The sequence below is a fragment of the Dasypus novemcinctus genome, chromosome 5, assembly GCF_030445035.2.
Source record: "Dasypus novemcinctus isolate mDasNov1 chromosome 5, mDasNov1.1.hap2, whole genome shotgun sequence".
Taxonomy (NCBI): domain Eukaryota; kingdom Metazoa; phylum Chordata; class Mammalia; order Cingulata; family Dasypodidae; genus Dasypus; species Dasypus novemcinctus.
In genome coordinates this window covers 152,385,831-152,400,013 of record NC_080677.1, presented here as the reverse complement: position 1 = coordinate 152,400,013, position 14,183 = coordinate 152,385,831, and the positions used below count along the sequence as shown (strand labels likewise).

General features: G+C 43.1%; 1 protein-coding gene across 11 annotated transcripts in view; it reads right to left on the bottom strand.

Annotated features, from left to right (window-relative positions):
- The window catches only part of NRP1 (neuropilin 1), a 162,470-nt gene extending 148,541 nt beyond the window's left edge, over positions 1–13,929 (bottom strand). For 3 of the 11 annotated variants that reach the window (XM_004476153.4, XM_058297700.2, XM_004476148.4), the window contains exons 1-2: positions 12,322–12,930; positions 8,811–8,985 (exon numbers count right to left, since the gene is read on the bottom strand). In XM_004476153.4, the coding sequence (XP_004476210.1) occupies positions 8,811–8,985; positions 12,322–12,388 (242 nt within the window). In that variant the 5' untranslated portion in view covers positions 12,389–12,930. Of the gene's footprint in view, positions 1–8,810; positions 8,986–12,321; positions 12,943–13,008; positions 13,320–13,403 lie in introns of those variants that run through there. The other 8 variants (XM_058297698.2, XM_058297697.1, XM_071215438.1 and 5 more) reach the window with 8 other exon arrangements.
- Between the last annotated feature and the right edge of the window lie 254 nt (positions 13,930–14,183).

The window sequence follows — 14,183 nt, the reverse complement described above, 5'->3', positions numbered from 1 at the left end:
GAAGCAAGCAAGCAATCACCTCAAACATTGACAGCTGCTTGTACAAAGTATCTGCCTAGATAAAAACAAAATACTCTGCAGCATCTGTTTCTTCTCAGAAAACACCCTTTTATTTCTCATAGGAACCCCGTGCCTGAACTAACATCCTCCCTTTAACTCTTATGTGGCCTCTGTGGCAAATACAATTACTGAACTTTTACAAATGGGGCAGCTGCGGGAGAGCGAATCCTTTGCTGATGTTTGCCTGAGATTAAGTAAACGAGTGCTTGGAAGAGAACACAGGCTTCCTACTTCCAGGCCTGTGATTAAGCGCTAGGTGCAACTGTTATCTCCCATGTCCCTTTAACCAGTTGCATGTCCCTTTAACCGAACCTAAGTGCTGTCTGGTCATCAGCCTTCAAATAAATATTGTATTGATTGTGTGCTTTGTGATTTCAAACTCCATGAACCAATAGAGAATTTAGACAGGTCCTCCCCAGGATTTCTAATCCTAATTTGAAGCATGTTTCGATCGAATAAAAAAAAAATCACCAACTGGTTGGAAGTTTCTGTGCAGTTGTCACAAGGACATATTTAATCGGAGCTAAAAGTTGAAAAATCAAGTCCTTCCGCAGAATTAGTTGTTTTGTACTTAAACTTCTGTGTGAGATCTTTCATAGAAGAAGATGACTGCCTGAATAAAGAACTAAGAGACAACCGTTTTATAACAATTTTCTCAGTGAGAAGGTACATTGCGATCACAAAGGCGAAGAGACCTTGGGTGCAGCAGCTGAGCATTTGGGTTACGTTGAATCAGCTTGGGCAAACCTCAGTGCTGTCATCTGTGAAATGGGGACGATAGGAAGAGCAAGCGACATCATCATCTAGAGTGCTGAGGCTAGCGCAGAGTGAGGGTCCAAGAGTAAAGGCCCACCTCGGCCATTGCATTCTAAACACCCTCTATTCAAATTAAAGGAGGAAAAACATGGTGACTGAATAAAACAGAGCAATATGCATGGCCCTTGGCTCAGTGAGGAAGAAATGCATGTTACAAGGTCTCCTAGGTGAATTTGAGCTCTTTTAAAGGAATTGAGTGGATAGAAACCAAAGGATGGCTGTCTTTCCTCCTCCTTCTCATTCTCCCCCTTCTCCTCCTCCTTCTCCTCCTCCTTCTTCTCCTTCCTTCCTTCTCGCCTACAGAGTTTAGTAGAGTCCTGAATGTAATGTCATCCACTTTCCGCATTTTCCAGGCTACTGTAAGGACCCTAAATGATTTAACTCATTACAGCCTAACGGCTATAGCACCTTCATGGCCAGTTTGAGAGTTAGACCACTGACCTCCTGCCTCCCCAAGTGGCCTCAATGCTAGGCCCAAGTCAGCTGGCCAGAGGGCAGCAGGAACAACCTTCTTTCGAGGTGCTACTTTTTGCCAAATCACAGGCTTCTACAATCAGAATTGATTACAAACACCCAATTAAGAGGCATTTGGAACCTCCTATGAACGCTAATCTTGTCTCTTGTTCCTCAGGCTTAATTATCAGTCTTAGATGAATACTACAACTGCAATTAGTTAAGCTTATTTTTCAGCCTCCTTTACAAGCACACACATGTGTTTGTGTGTGTGCTTCTGCCCAAGTGCATCAGCACGCATGAAAGGATCACGTTTGCTGCTGGAAAGAAAGGAGCTGAGAGTGTGCATTCCAGCTGAAGGTTTATGTCTCGCTTGGATCAGTTTTTTAAGTGCCTGCTCCCCGAAGTGAAATCTGATTGGAGATGCCATGCACGTGTTGATTCAATTTGATAAGATTCCAACCAACCTTCTTTTGCTTCTCATAAAGGCTGTTTTTTAAATTTTATTTTAATTACAGAAACACCTAACACAAAATAACCTTGCAATACTCAAAATTCATTATGCTCAAGGGTGATTGCTTGTAGCAAGAAATAATAAAGAAAATTAATTTTAAAAAACAACAACACAGGGTCCTGTTCAAATTAAATCAGTGCTAATGGACAAAAAATTCAAAAGGAAAGAAGATAATTATCTGCCTGAGCAGTAACCAAAGCTGCTGCCGGTGCAAGCAACAACACTGGCCAACAGTTGTTCTGAGAAGGGTTCGTTCGTACCTACCCAATCATTTTTTATCTAAATTTGAGCTTGGAGGTGGCTCTGCTCACATTGCCTGTCTTGGGAATTTACCTGAGAGCAAAACCAGGAATGTAGAGATGAGAAAATATAAAACAAGGGAAGATATTTTTTAAATTTGCCTTGCATATAACCAGGCGCCAGATTGAAAAAATCTGGGTTTATTTTAATATAACCATGGTATATGCAACAAATATAAGCTATTTCTATAGTACCTGCTGAAAAAAAAAATCAGGATATGTTTCAAGGGGTCTTTGCTTTTTAATTAGAAAGAGAATAGGCTGCCACTTTCTATCTCCATTCCGAAAAGTTTTCCTGTCTATCTTCAAAGGATATTGTCCTCCATCCACCGCTGTAGTTTAGTCTGATTGTGAGATTTGTGAAAATGGAATCACACAAGACAGAACGACTGTTACCCTTGAGGAGAAAGGTTAGTGACTAAGAAGGACACAAAGGACCTTCGAGGAAGCTAGAAATAGTTGATTCGTGATTGAGTGCTGGTTACACGGATGTGTTCACTTAGTGAAAACGTCTCAAACGGCACACTTAGAGTTTGTGTGTTTTTCTAGATACATATTATACTTTAGGTAAAAGCCTAAGTATTTCCATGTTTCAGAAGGAAAATGGAGAAATAGTTTGGCTTAAAATACCCATAAAACAAGGGCATTAGTTTTTTCTTTGTTTTGTCTAAATTATGATCTAATCCACAAGACTAGGAGAAGGAAGGCAAGTGAGGCCTCACTTTGGGCCAATTTAAGACTGCAAAAGCTCAGTTATCAAGAGAAATAACATTTATATATATATATATATATAATATATATATACTCAAAAAGGATAGCTTTTCTGCTGAAACTAAAGAAGAACATGAATGTGTGTGAAATGAAGCTTATATTTATTTTTTTCTGAGCAAGGCCATCCCAAGTCATTCAAAGTAAATTCTCAAATCGGAATCACTTTTTTCCCTTTTTAGAGAAGTTATGGGTTTACAGAACAATCATGGATAAAATATAAGATTCTTATTGACCACACCACTACCAGCACCTTGCATTAGTACGGAACATTTGTTACACCTGATGATAGCGCATTTTTATAATTGTACTATTAATTACAGTCCATGGTTTAACTTAGGTTTCACTGTTTATGTAGTGTAGTTCCATGGATTTTTTAAAATAATTTTTATTCTGTTACCAAATATACAATCTAACATTTCCCCTTTTTATCATATTCAGATACATATTTCAGTGCTGTTCATTGTATTCACAATGTTGTGCTACCATTGCCACCAAGGTAAATGTTTTAATGCTACATTTTAAAAAAATCAAAATGAATGCAAACAATCCATGATAAACGAAGTAGTGAAATTTAAAAATAAAGGCTCAAAACATATTTTTTACTATGCAGGAAAACTAAAAATAGACCTTATATTCCCCAAATTGCCAATTAATTACTAAATGCCCATTATGTAACCAAACTTGCAAGTAAAACAAGATTTGAGAAACTCGGGGCAGATTAATTTTTATTCAGCGAGTTCATATTCTTTCAAATAAACGCGATTAGCAGTGTTTGAAAGTTTGCAATCACTTAGGTAATTTCCAAAACAGCACTAAAGAAACAATGTGTGATTTATTTCAACAAGATTCCCAAAGTCTGAGTATCATATCTATTTAATCATGTCACTGTGATTGAACTTCATGTACAGTTCCAAAAGCAAAATCTTCCTTTCGATGCATTTGCTTAGGAAAAAATACACACCTATAAGCAGCTCCTCAAATACAAGTTTGCAAATCTAAAACATATAGAGAAAAGCAACATATATGCTATGTTAGCTTTGTATTTTGGTTAAGTCCTATAAAACAGCCTTGTCATATCAGGTCTTGAAGTCAGGAACTTGTCAGTGGAAAGACCACTACTGGGCTTTCTCTCCTAACACTGCCACCTTTTTAGACTCTTTTTCTAGAGCTTCACATTCATTTTCTTAATGTTTTTAACCCAATGTCTGTGAAATTTTTATTGCTCCCCAGATGATGACATCTGATCTGAATGTAACCACACACCTCTTTGCTCAGCAGTATTTGTCACAAACCATTATAAATTATCATGCTGATAGTTTGCATTGCTGGGAAACCGGAAAAGTTTCATAAATTCTACCTACTGTATCAGTGACATTCTTGTTTATTATACAGATATAAAGTTTTATGAGATTCAAGAGGTCTACCTTTCCACCAAAGGAAACTTGAGGGGAGTCAAGTCCGACTAACTCAATGTAAACAGTGAGAACCTTTTGCAGGGTACAACAAATGTGGTTTTCTGAGCTACCCTCAGTCGGGTACTTCTTTCTTTCCCAGCTACTTTTAACTATGCTTCGACATTCCACCAGCACATGGGATTTTGCTGGTGTGAAAAAGAGAAATCATTCATTTCTTCCATACTCTTAGCATCTCCTCCCCCTCTCAGAATAATTTCTAGTTTCCTCTCTTATAACAAAAAACCTATAAGAACAGACAGTATGCCCAGCTAGAAAGCGAGCCCAATGCTACCCTGCAGGCAGATGCTGTACCATTCTACCTGTTTATTGGTTTGTACCACACCTTGTTTAATAGCAGAATTGAGGAAGTTATTGCAATATGTTTTTGAGGCGTTTTTTTTTTTTGTAAGGAGGCATGGTTCAGTGGTGACATGCACATAGACTACTGAGTTTTAAAACGGTCAAGCACAACCAAAATTTTTATTTTTTCTAAGGAAATAACCCCATTGATACCCACTGTAAAAACTGAACACTCATTTTGTGAAGTAAGGTCCAGAGTTCACTTATGAAATGAGTCAGATTTTAAGCCAGTTACATGAAAAATTGTGATTGTACACACTTTTACGGTATTGCTGAATTCATGAAATTATTTTTGTCTATTTCTAAGTAAAATAGTAAAACATATATTTTTCCCTACCAGAACTATTTGGCTGGTCTGTTTAATTACTTATCCATCCATACACCCTACTAAAGAAAGTTGCTTACTTGGGTATCAAGGATGATTCTCAATCAGTAAACAAGCTAAGAAATTGATTTCTTGAACTTTCATATGGTAAAACTCGATTGTGCAAATATTGACAATTTCAAGAGAAAATACAGGGTGTATTACATGCAGATCATCCCATTACTAGATCAATATATTTTGCTTGACATATATTCATATGTTCTAAAAATGACCAAGTTGTTAAAGATATCATAATAATAGCACTAACTTATTTTGTGAAGGGTTTTTAAAGTTTTACAGGACTTTCATATTCACCACCTTATTTTAATAGTAACCCTATGAAATAGGTAAAGCAAGCATTTTTACTGCCATTGGGCAAGTAGTATAGGCAAATCATGGAAAGATATTAAATGTCTTATGACATATAGCTCGCATACAACATGAGTGATGAATAAAGCTTACCAGCTTTCTGCATGTTGCTAACTATATCCGATATGCAGTTTTGTGTCATCCAATCCACTTTTGGAACCATTATAACATAAATTGTGAAACAGAACAAAAAACACCTTCCCCAAAAAACAAAATACAAAACTATGTTTGGGGGGCATCTAAAATAAACATTTGAAGTTTATGAATTTATTCTTCAAAGAGTTTCAGGTGTTTTAATTTTCTAGGGAATTCTAACCACCTTTAGGTTTTAAACCACCTTTGGTTTTAAAGCTGTGGATTTGCAGAAGGAGGTAACACTTGTGCTACCTTTGTTGACTCTCAACTGCAACCTTTGACACCGATCAAGAACATCTTTACATGGGGTTGGCCTGAAAGTTAGTTCTGGCAGTGTCTTAAATTGGTCTTCCAATATCTTTTGGGGTTTTCTCATTGATAACAAGATGAGGTAACATTACAAGAAAACATGGCACAAAGGTGTTTTCTACCAGCACCATCTCCATTGACTCCATCAGGATAAATACATCAGCTTTTCAAAGCTGGCCAGGAGATGACAACTTCACAGAGAACAAATCCTGTTACCACAATTAAGTCATCTTCTAGCATTAGAAAAAAACCTTGCTATCATAATTATTGAAACAATCTTTTCAGCAATATCAGTTTCCCAAATACCTTGCTGATCTCACTAAATGCGTGCCTTCCTAAAAAATTACAGTCGTCCTTTTTCTTATCATCTTAAAAAAAAAAAAAGAAAAAGAACTAACCAAGAAGGTACTCGACCAAACCCATCAACTCACACCATGATAATGGCACAGGATTATTTAGGATTTACGGTGGGCCAGGCACTGTTGTAAACGCTTTGCATATATCAATTCATTCAACCAGCATTCCCTTCTTAAACTTCTACTCCAGCACTGAGCCAACTCACCAAAGTTATTTGTGTACATCCCTTCCCAACTCCATGCACAGGGACATCAAGGTGGTAGCATGAAATCACCCATGGAGGGAATATTTATGCCACAGAAACTGGCAAGTGTTACAAATCAGGACTTTATCCTTATTTTCAAGATAACCAGTTGTTAACCATTTACCAGCACACTGCTGCTCATAGTTAGTGACTCTCTGGCTTCTTAAACTATTATATTACATATATGTATGGTAGTAATTTACAGGTCAGTAATTAGTAAACATAAATTGATTGAAATCTAATAGCGGGAAGCGGACTTGGCCCAGTGGTTAGGGCGTCTGCCTACCATATGGGAGGTCCAAGGTTCAAACCGGGGTCTCCTTGACTGATGCGAGCAAGGAGTGCCCTGCCACGCAGGGGTATCCCCCGCGTAGGGGAGCCCCACGCGCAAGGAGTGTGCCCTATAAGGAAAGCCGCCCAGTGCAAAAGTAAGTACAGCCTGCCCAAGAATGGCGCCGAACACATGGAGAGCTGACACAACAAGATGACGCAACAAAAAGAACACAGATTCCCAGTGCTGCTGATAAGGATAGAAGCGGTCACAGAAGGGCACACAGGGAATGGACACAGAGAGCAGACAATGGGGGAGGGGGTGGGGAAGGGGAGAGAAATAAATTTTTAAAAAATCTTTAAAAAAAAAAGAAATCTAATAGCGCCTTACTTTTCGGAGTAATGTTATTACTGGAGTACGTTTTGTAAGAGTTTCTTAAAATATCCCCATCACAGTTTAAGCATTGTCAAAAAGCAAACAATAAAAAAGTAAAATAAAATAAAGTTGAGAATAAGTCTACAGGTTGTCTAGGTGACTGACATTATAATAACCTCAGAATATTGGCAAAACAACAACAATAAAAAACCTTATAATGAACTCCATGTTTCCCAATAGTCACCAGAACACTCTATTAATGGCCACTTCTGCATGAGATTAAAAAGTTAATATAATGCCTTGAAGCATTTCTGAATCACAACAAAGATTAGACTGGAATCAGCATAATTATACTGCAGCACAGTTTATGCTGATTATTTGGAAACTGGACATCATATATGGATTTACGCTGATTATCTAGGAACTAGAGTATTGACTTCACCAGATGATCTCATTCCCTGAATGTGAAAAACTAGTCTACCCCACCAACTCAACAGGTTTATTACATTTTCATAGTCTCTGTCCTTCCCTAAAAGGGTGAAGTGTGTGCAAATCAAATATCTTTAATAATGAATATTCCAGCATAATAGTTATTTCCTACATATAAAGTTATATCAAATTGGCCCATTTTAAAACTTGGGAAAAATACCTTAGAACTGACATTTAAATAGATAATTTTCCTTTAATGAAATGATTTACATATCTAAATTTTATAAAAGACCAACATGCAGATTCAAAACTCTCTGGAGACCAAGTATCATGGAGTAGAATAAGATGATGGGGAAAAGAAAGAGGCAGGTGGTCTGCTGGGTGTCCAAAAGAGAAGAACAAATGGGGGTCTGAGTGGCCACTGCTTTTAATGCTAAAACATACTTTTCACTACAAGTTCTTTCATATAAACACAAGTTCATTCATATAAAGTGAAGAAATTGTATTTAGACTGTCTCTATGGTGAGAATGACGTTGTAATAATGAAATCTGGTGGCATAATTTGATGCTCAGTAACTTAACAATAGAAGGAGCTAGCAAGACTAAAGATAAGTGGATAAACAACTGGTTCATATTTGAGTTCCCATTGTATTCATTGAGCATTAAAATTAGTCTCCAGCACTTTTCAAAAGAGTTTTGCAATCATTAATCTACTATAAAAAGCCCTCAACTGATTCACCACTATAGGTCTTATTTTTATTCAATGGCATTTTGCATTTTCCATGTCAAATTCAATAAGATAGAGTTCTTAAATCACAAAGTGTGCTACAGATTTGTTAAAAATTTTTCTAACCTTAATGTCATGAATGCAGTATACGTTAGTGGCCCACATTATTTCATAAAATTGGGAGCGAGAGTTTGGGTTTCTAGTTTTTCCCCTTCCCGCCAAATATAAAATATGTGCTCATTGCTTAGCAAGAGCTCCCAAACCCAAGTGTTAACAGGAAAAAGAGTGTGCGAGAGTACACATTTAAATATAAGCTTCCTAGTTTGGGGAACTCAGAAATCACTTAACATAATTTAATTTCCATTCCATTGGCATACGATCTGGCTTAGATTGGAATCCCCCAAATCCATTTATACCCCACCTTGTATGCATACTTTCCCCACAGACATATACGACCACTAGATGGTGCTGTGGTGCCCTGTTCAAATACATCCTTCACTTACTTGCAGTCTCTGTCCTCCAAATCGAAGTGGGGGTTGAAGTTGATCATGATTCTCTGGTATGGGTCTGGAGCCTGGATCAGCCATTCACATTTTTCACTTGAGCGATAAGATTGAGGATAACCAGGAGACGTAAGGTAACCGGGGCTTTCGATTTTTATAATATCGCCACATTTCTCTGCAATAAAAATAATGTTTCAGTAGCTTTTCCTCTCATACCCAGTTCAGCAGTCTGCCGTTATATATCAATTATCAGTTATTAAACATTCCATAAGTTTTTAAAGGGACCTCCCGGAGGTCCCCGCAGGTCCTTCGGGTGACACGGATAGCTACACCCTACCAAGGACCGCTCTGGTCTCAGGCTTTACACAGCAAGGCAGGTTAGGGGTAGACTGAGCTCTGAGGGGACTTTTTTTTTTTAATCCGTCTCAAAGCTCCTTCCCAAGAAAAAGGTCTTCCAGCATTAAAAAACATTAAATCCCCTCAATTGATGTTAACATGGTTCCCCCCGGGGAGCTTCTGCTAGACTTAATTATCCCCAAGAAGTGTAATCGCATTAAGTAGCAAGTTCTAAGTGGAGGGGACTAAAAGATGCTGTTGGACCCCTTGTGTCACTTTTTGATGATAAGCCTGGTCTATGTCATTGATTAGCAGGGATTGTCTTCCAAGACCTCAATTGGCTTAAAGCCAAAACTTATTTGTGGTTGTCTTATCTGCCCATAAATCTAAGTAACTTTGAGTTGTCTCTGCTCCTGTGATCCTGATCAACAGAGAACAGTTTATTTGCTGAAGCAGAAAAAATTCTGCTTTACTTCTCTAAGTACAGTTGCTTAGGCTTGGAGACCAGATCAAAGCGGGGGTGGGGGGAGGGCAGAAAGAAAAAGGAATAGTCACCCAGATTAATTCTAATTACCCTAAATGTTGAAACAAAAGTTCACTCTATCGAGGTCTGGGCATCCCATATGGTAAGCCACATTGTCACCTTCTGGGAAAGGTGAGCCTACTGGTTTTGAGCTTTCATTGCCAGAAACCCAAATGTCGCTTTATTGTTCAGCATGGATTCTCATTGTCACTTTTCCTGATGGATTTCATACTGGACAACCTTAGTTTGCAATGTTCCACATTTATGGATGCTTAATTGTGAGCAATAAGCATTCAGTGCATAGACTATTTAAGAGAAACAGGTATGAAAACAGTGAAATATATAACCTATCAATCACGAATTTTCAGTAATGGCATATATAGATTTTAATATTCCATCTAATAGATTCCCTGAGGAAAAAGAATGGCATTCTTTGCTCTCAGCGTGAATTTATAAATCTACAGAATTTTATTACAGGAAAACCAGGTCAAATGGAAATGAAAGATGAAGTGCACATCAAAAATGCATAAAGCTACATGCATTACAGAAATCATTTCCCATAACTCAAAAAGAAGACAATATATATTATATTGTTTCTTTCTCAGTTGCTAGATGTTTCTGACCGTGTTTCTTAGACTGGGGATAGTCTTATTCTGGTTTCCTTTGCCTTGGCTTTTAATAGCTTGAGGTTTGCCAAGAAGAAATGATGTTGCAACTGGAGTTCAGAATCTCCGCTAATGATCCTATTGGACTCTGTTATGCGATTCTACCGAGGTCCTTGCATTATTTTAAATGTGCAGAAAACTTGGAAAGTGCCCCTGTCTCATTAAGGCCCTCCAGCTCTGTTCAAACATGGCAGTGTCTGGCATCTGTTAGAGGAGTGAAATAAAACAGCGCTGCTTCTAGTCACTCAACAGAGTCACTTCAGAAGACATTTAGGTGGATTCGGTACCACACCAGAGCTCTTTAATCTGTGACTTCTGAGAAAGTGACAGTGTAATAAGATAATGTGGACGGCTAGACTCCCTGGCTCTGTTAAATCTCTCTAGCAGTTGATTAAGAAAGAGCAATTTCTAATGACTCTGGACCATTAGTCCTAAATAAGGTTAATGAATTAATTTAGCAGACACTAGTAGTTGGAGGAGGTGGACGTGGCTTTAAGAGGTCTGCTGAGTTAAGAGGCGTTCACTGGCTCTGGGTACTCCAGTGGCGACAACATAGCTTTAACTAGTCAAGTCCCCCCACTGACAGGGCTCAGGGTCTCATCATCCCCCAGATGTCTGCTAAGAAAATTAAGAAATCATATAAATATGTATACAATTTATGGAATTCACACCCTAAAGTCTGAAAGCGTTTTGCATGAGCTTTCAAATGCATCCTGTGATCACCTCCCCCGCTGATTCATTCTCAGGAGTCGTAGAGGGTAGTGGGTGGGTTACTCTAATTTCTAAAGCCTCCTCATTTGAGGTCTTTGAATGGGAGGAAAAACCTTATTTCATTCCCCGCCAGACTATAGGCAGATGCTACCAACTCAGGTTCATCAACAAGATGAATGCCACAGTCACAATTTGTGCATGTGTTTTACTGGCAAGCCTTTTTTTTTACAGCCCTGCTTGATTGCTGTTGGGGGGAATCGATTGCTGAAATCACAAAACCTCCAGAAAACATATTAGAGAGATTAACTTCCATCATAAAGACATGATTTAAATTCCTCTTGGCTTGAACCCCCTCTACTTGTGTCTCTTATTAAAACAATATACTACGGTAAGTGGTGGATGTCCTTTCCTTCTAATTACTTTGATTGAAGTCGAAGCCAGATGAAAGTAAATATTGGATCATTAGTTAATAATAATTGCTGAAGGCTTCCTGTACAGATCATTTCATAGCCCTTGCCTTCACTTACTTAACAGTGGAAGTCACACATGCCTAGGACCAGATCCCATTTTAAAACACGTTGTTTATGTTACATGGGACTGTGGATGCCCCCTCGCAGCCTTTCATTCACTGAACAGTGAGTGGTTTGAAAAGCAGAGTGGAGTCTGCAAGTAGACTAGGGATTTTCAGATCTCCTGGTGCCTTACACTGTCTGTATCAGATTCCTTCATTGACACTGTGCAACTTTCATTCAAACTCCAGCCGGATTAGGGACCCTTTACACAGGCGGAGGAGGGGGCTCCCTCACCCAACAGACCGCTGTCTCTCGCAGGCACTCGCCAAGAGGAAATAGTTGGGGGAGCTGCAAGAGGAGCAGGAACTTCTCCGGGTACAGCGTTCATTAACTTTCAGCTGCCATCCGATTTTTGAAAGGGAGTCTCATCTAATTGCCTTGGGGAGGAAACATTATTAAGATAATTGGTGTGCTGATCGGGGAAGGCAGGAGGCTCTGCCTCGAAACAGAGGTGAGGAACCCCCCACCAGCGCCCGAGCAACTTCGGGGAGAGAGCCGGACGGCTGCAAGTCCTCCGGCCGCGAACCGACCCATCGCAGCTCTTTATTCCTGTGCGCGGCTAAAAGTTTCCTTCGCCTGGGGGGCCGCCGGCTCCCGGGGGCTCCCAGCAGCCCGGGTGGGAGCCGAGCCGAGCCGGACGCGCGCGGGCAGCCGGGGGAGCCCGGGGCGCGGCGCTGTCAGACGCGCCGCCGCCTGTCACTTACCGTTGCGAGGAGCGCCGGCCAGGGAGAGGGCGAGCGCGGCGCAGAGCAGCGGCAGCCCCCTCTCCATTCTTCCCTTCGCAGGACCCCCAGGCAGACGCGGGGGAGCCAGGAGGTGCGGGGCAAACCCAGCCAAGGGGGTGGTCTGCCCGAGCCCAAGCGCCCCAACTCCGCTTCGGCGCTGTAAAAATCCTCCAGCCGGTCTTGGAGAGAGGCAAGCGGCGAGGCAGTGCCCGGATCCGAGAGCAACGCTTCTCTTTTTGTGTCTCAAGTCGCCTGCATCCTGTCATTTAGCTCCGATTTCCTCTCCCTTTTCCCACACTTGTTCCTCTTCCAGGAGCCACTGCCCGGGCCATGTCTCAAAAAAAAAAAAAAAAAAAAAGGGGGGGGGGGTGGGAGGGGGAGGAGAGAGGGAGGGAAATACACAGCCAAGCCAATCTCCAGAAAGCGAATTAAAAAAAAAAAAATCCGGGTTGTTTCTGGACCCGTCGGAGCCGAGGAGCTGGCGCCCAGGGGATGTCCGGGGTGTCTGCGGGAAGGAGAGGAGCGAGCAATGAAAAGATGAGCGGGAGACGGCGGAGTTTCACCAACTGCACCCCCGCCTCCCCCTCCGCGCGCCCTCCCCTCCCCGCTCGCGCCCTTCCCTCGCTTCCTCCTCCCCTCTCCCTGCTTTAGCTCGCCAGTCATTGCCTGACAGCAGACGGGGAGGAACAAGTTTCTCTCCGTGGGCTTCCCCCCTCCGTCTGTCTGTCCCTCTGAGGGCCTTCAGAGATCTCCGCGCGAAGGGAGGCGCTTGGGGGTGGGGAGGTCTGCGGCTAGGGCGTGGGTGTGCTTGGGGAGGGGGCGTCGAGGTCGGTGCCAGCATCCGGGTAGGGTTAGCCGACCTCAGCGGCCTCGTTCTTGGACCCCCGCGGCGAGAGCCCGGGCCGCTCCGGGGCCGCGAGGGTCCCCGCCGCCCGGCAGTGACGAGCGCCCGGGAGGCGGCGGCGGCTTCTGGCGACTCCGAGACCCCGGGGCAGGCGCGGGCGGCGGCGGGGAGCGCCGCTTCTCCGCGCCCCGCACGGCCGGCGCCTCCTGCTGCCCACCTCGCGGGCGCTCCGGGCCAGGGCTGGGGGGGGCGCGGAGTGGACGGCCCGGCTGGGCAAGGGAGCGGCCCCCGCAGAGCCGGGCGAAGGGCGGGCTCGTGGGTGCCACGTAAAGCCGAGGCTAAGCGCCCGGTAGTGCGAGCTCCGGCTGCAGACGGCGCCGGCCTCCTGCCTGGACTCCCGCGCGCGCGGCGGGGTGCCAATCGCTCCCGTGTGCCCGGGGGGGCCCTGGTGCGCCGCCGGGCTCCATTGTTTCCCGAGATTTGATGACCTCTCTGGGACAGAGGGGACCTTGGCGCGTGGGAGGTGATGTGCCTTCCAGCTAGGGGGCAGCCGTGGCCCAACCCCGCCCCGCGCGGTGTCTCCGCGCCCAGGTGCTCCGTGGTTTGGAAAGGAGGAGTCCAATGGCCCTCGTTTCTCGGCATCCCGGGGGAGAAGCGACAGCGGGGGTGGCGGGGGAGGGGGTGGGTTAGGGAGAGGGCGACTCTTAGTCCGGCGCTCACGGTGCCGGCTCCCGGCAACAGGCAATTGTTCGCACCGGCCCTCCAGCGCCCTGCCCGCCCCCACTCCCCGCGGAGGCGCGTCCTCGCGGTCGGCTGGAAGCTCCCCAGTTCCACCCCCTAGGGCTTCTCGGAGAAACGGCGGACGGAGCGCGTCTGCGGAGACGAAAAGCAAGGACATTTCGGAGAAACAGGTCGTGGCCACGGATCGGCTCTTTAGAGGGTGGATGCCCGCGGGCGCATCCCAAGGAGTTCGCGGGGAAGGTGAAAAGGTCATGAT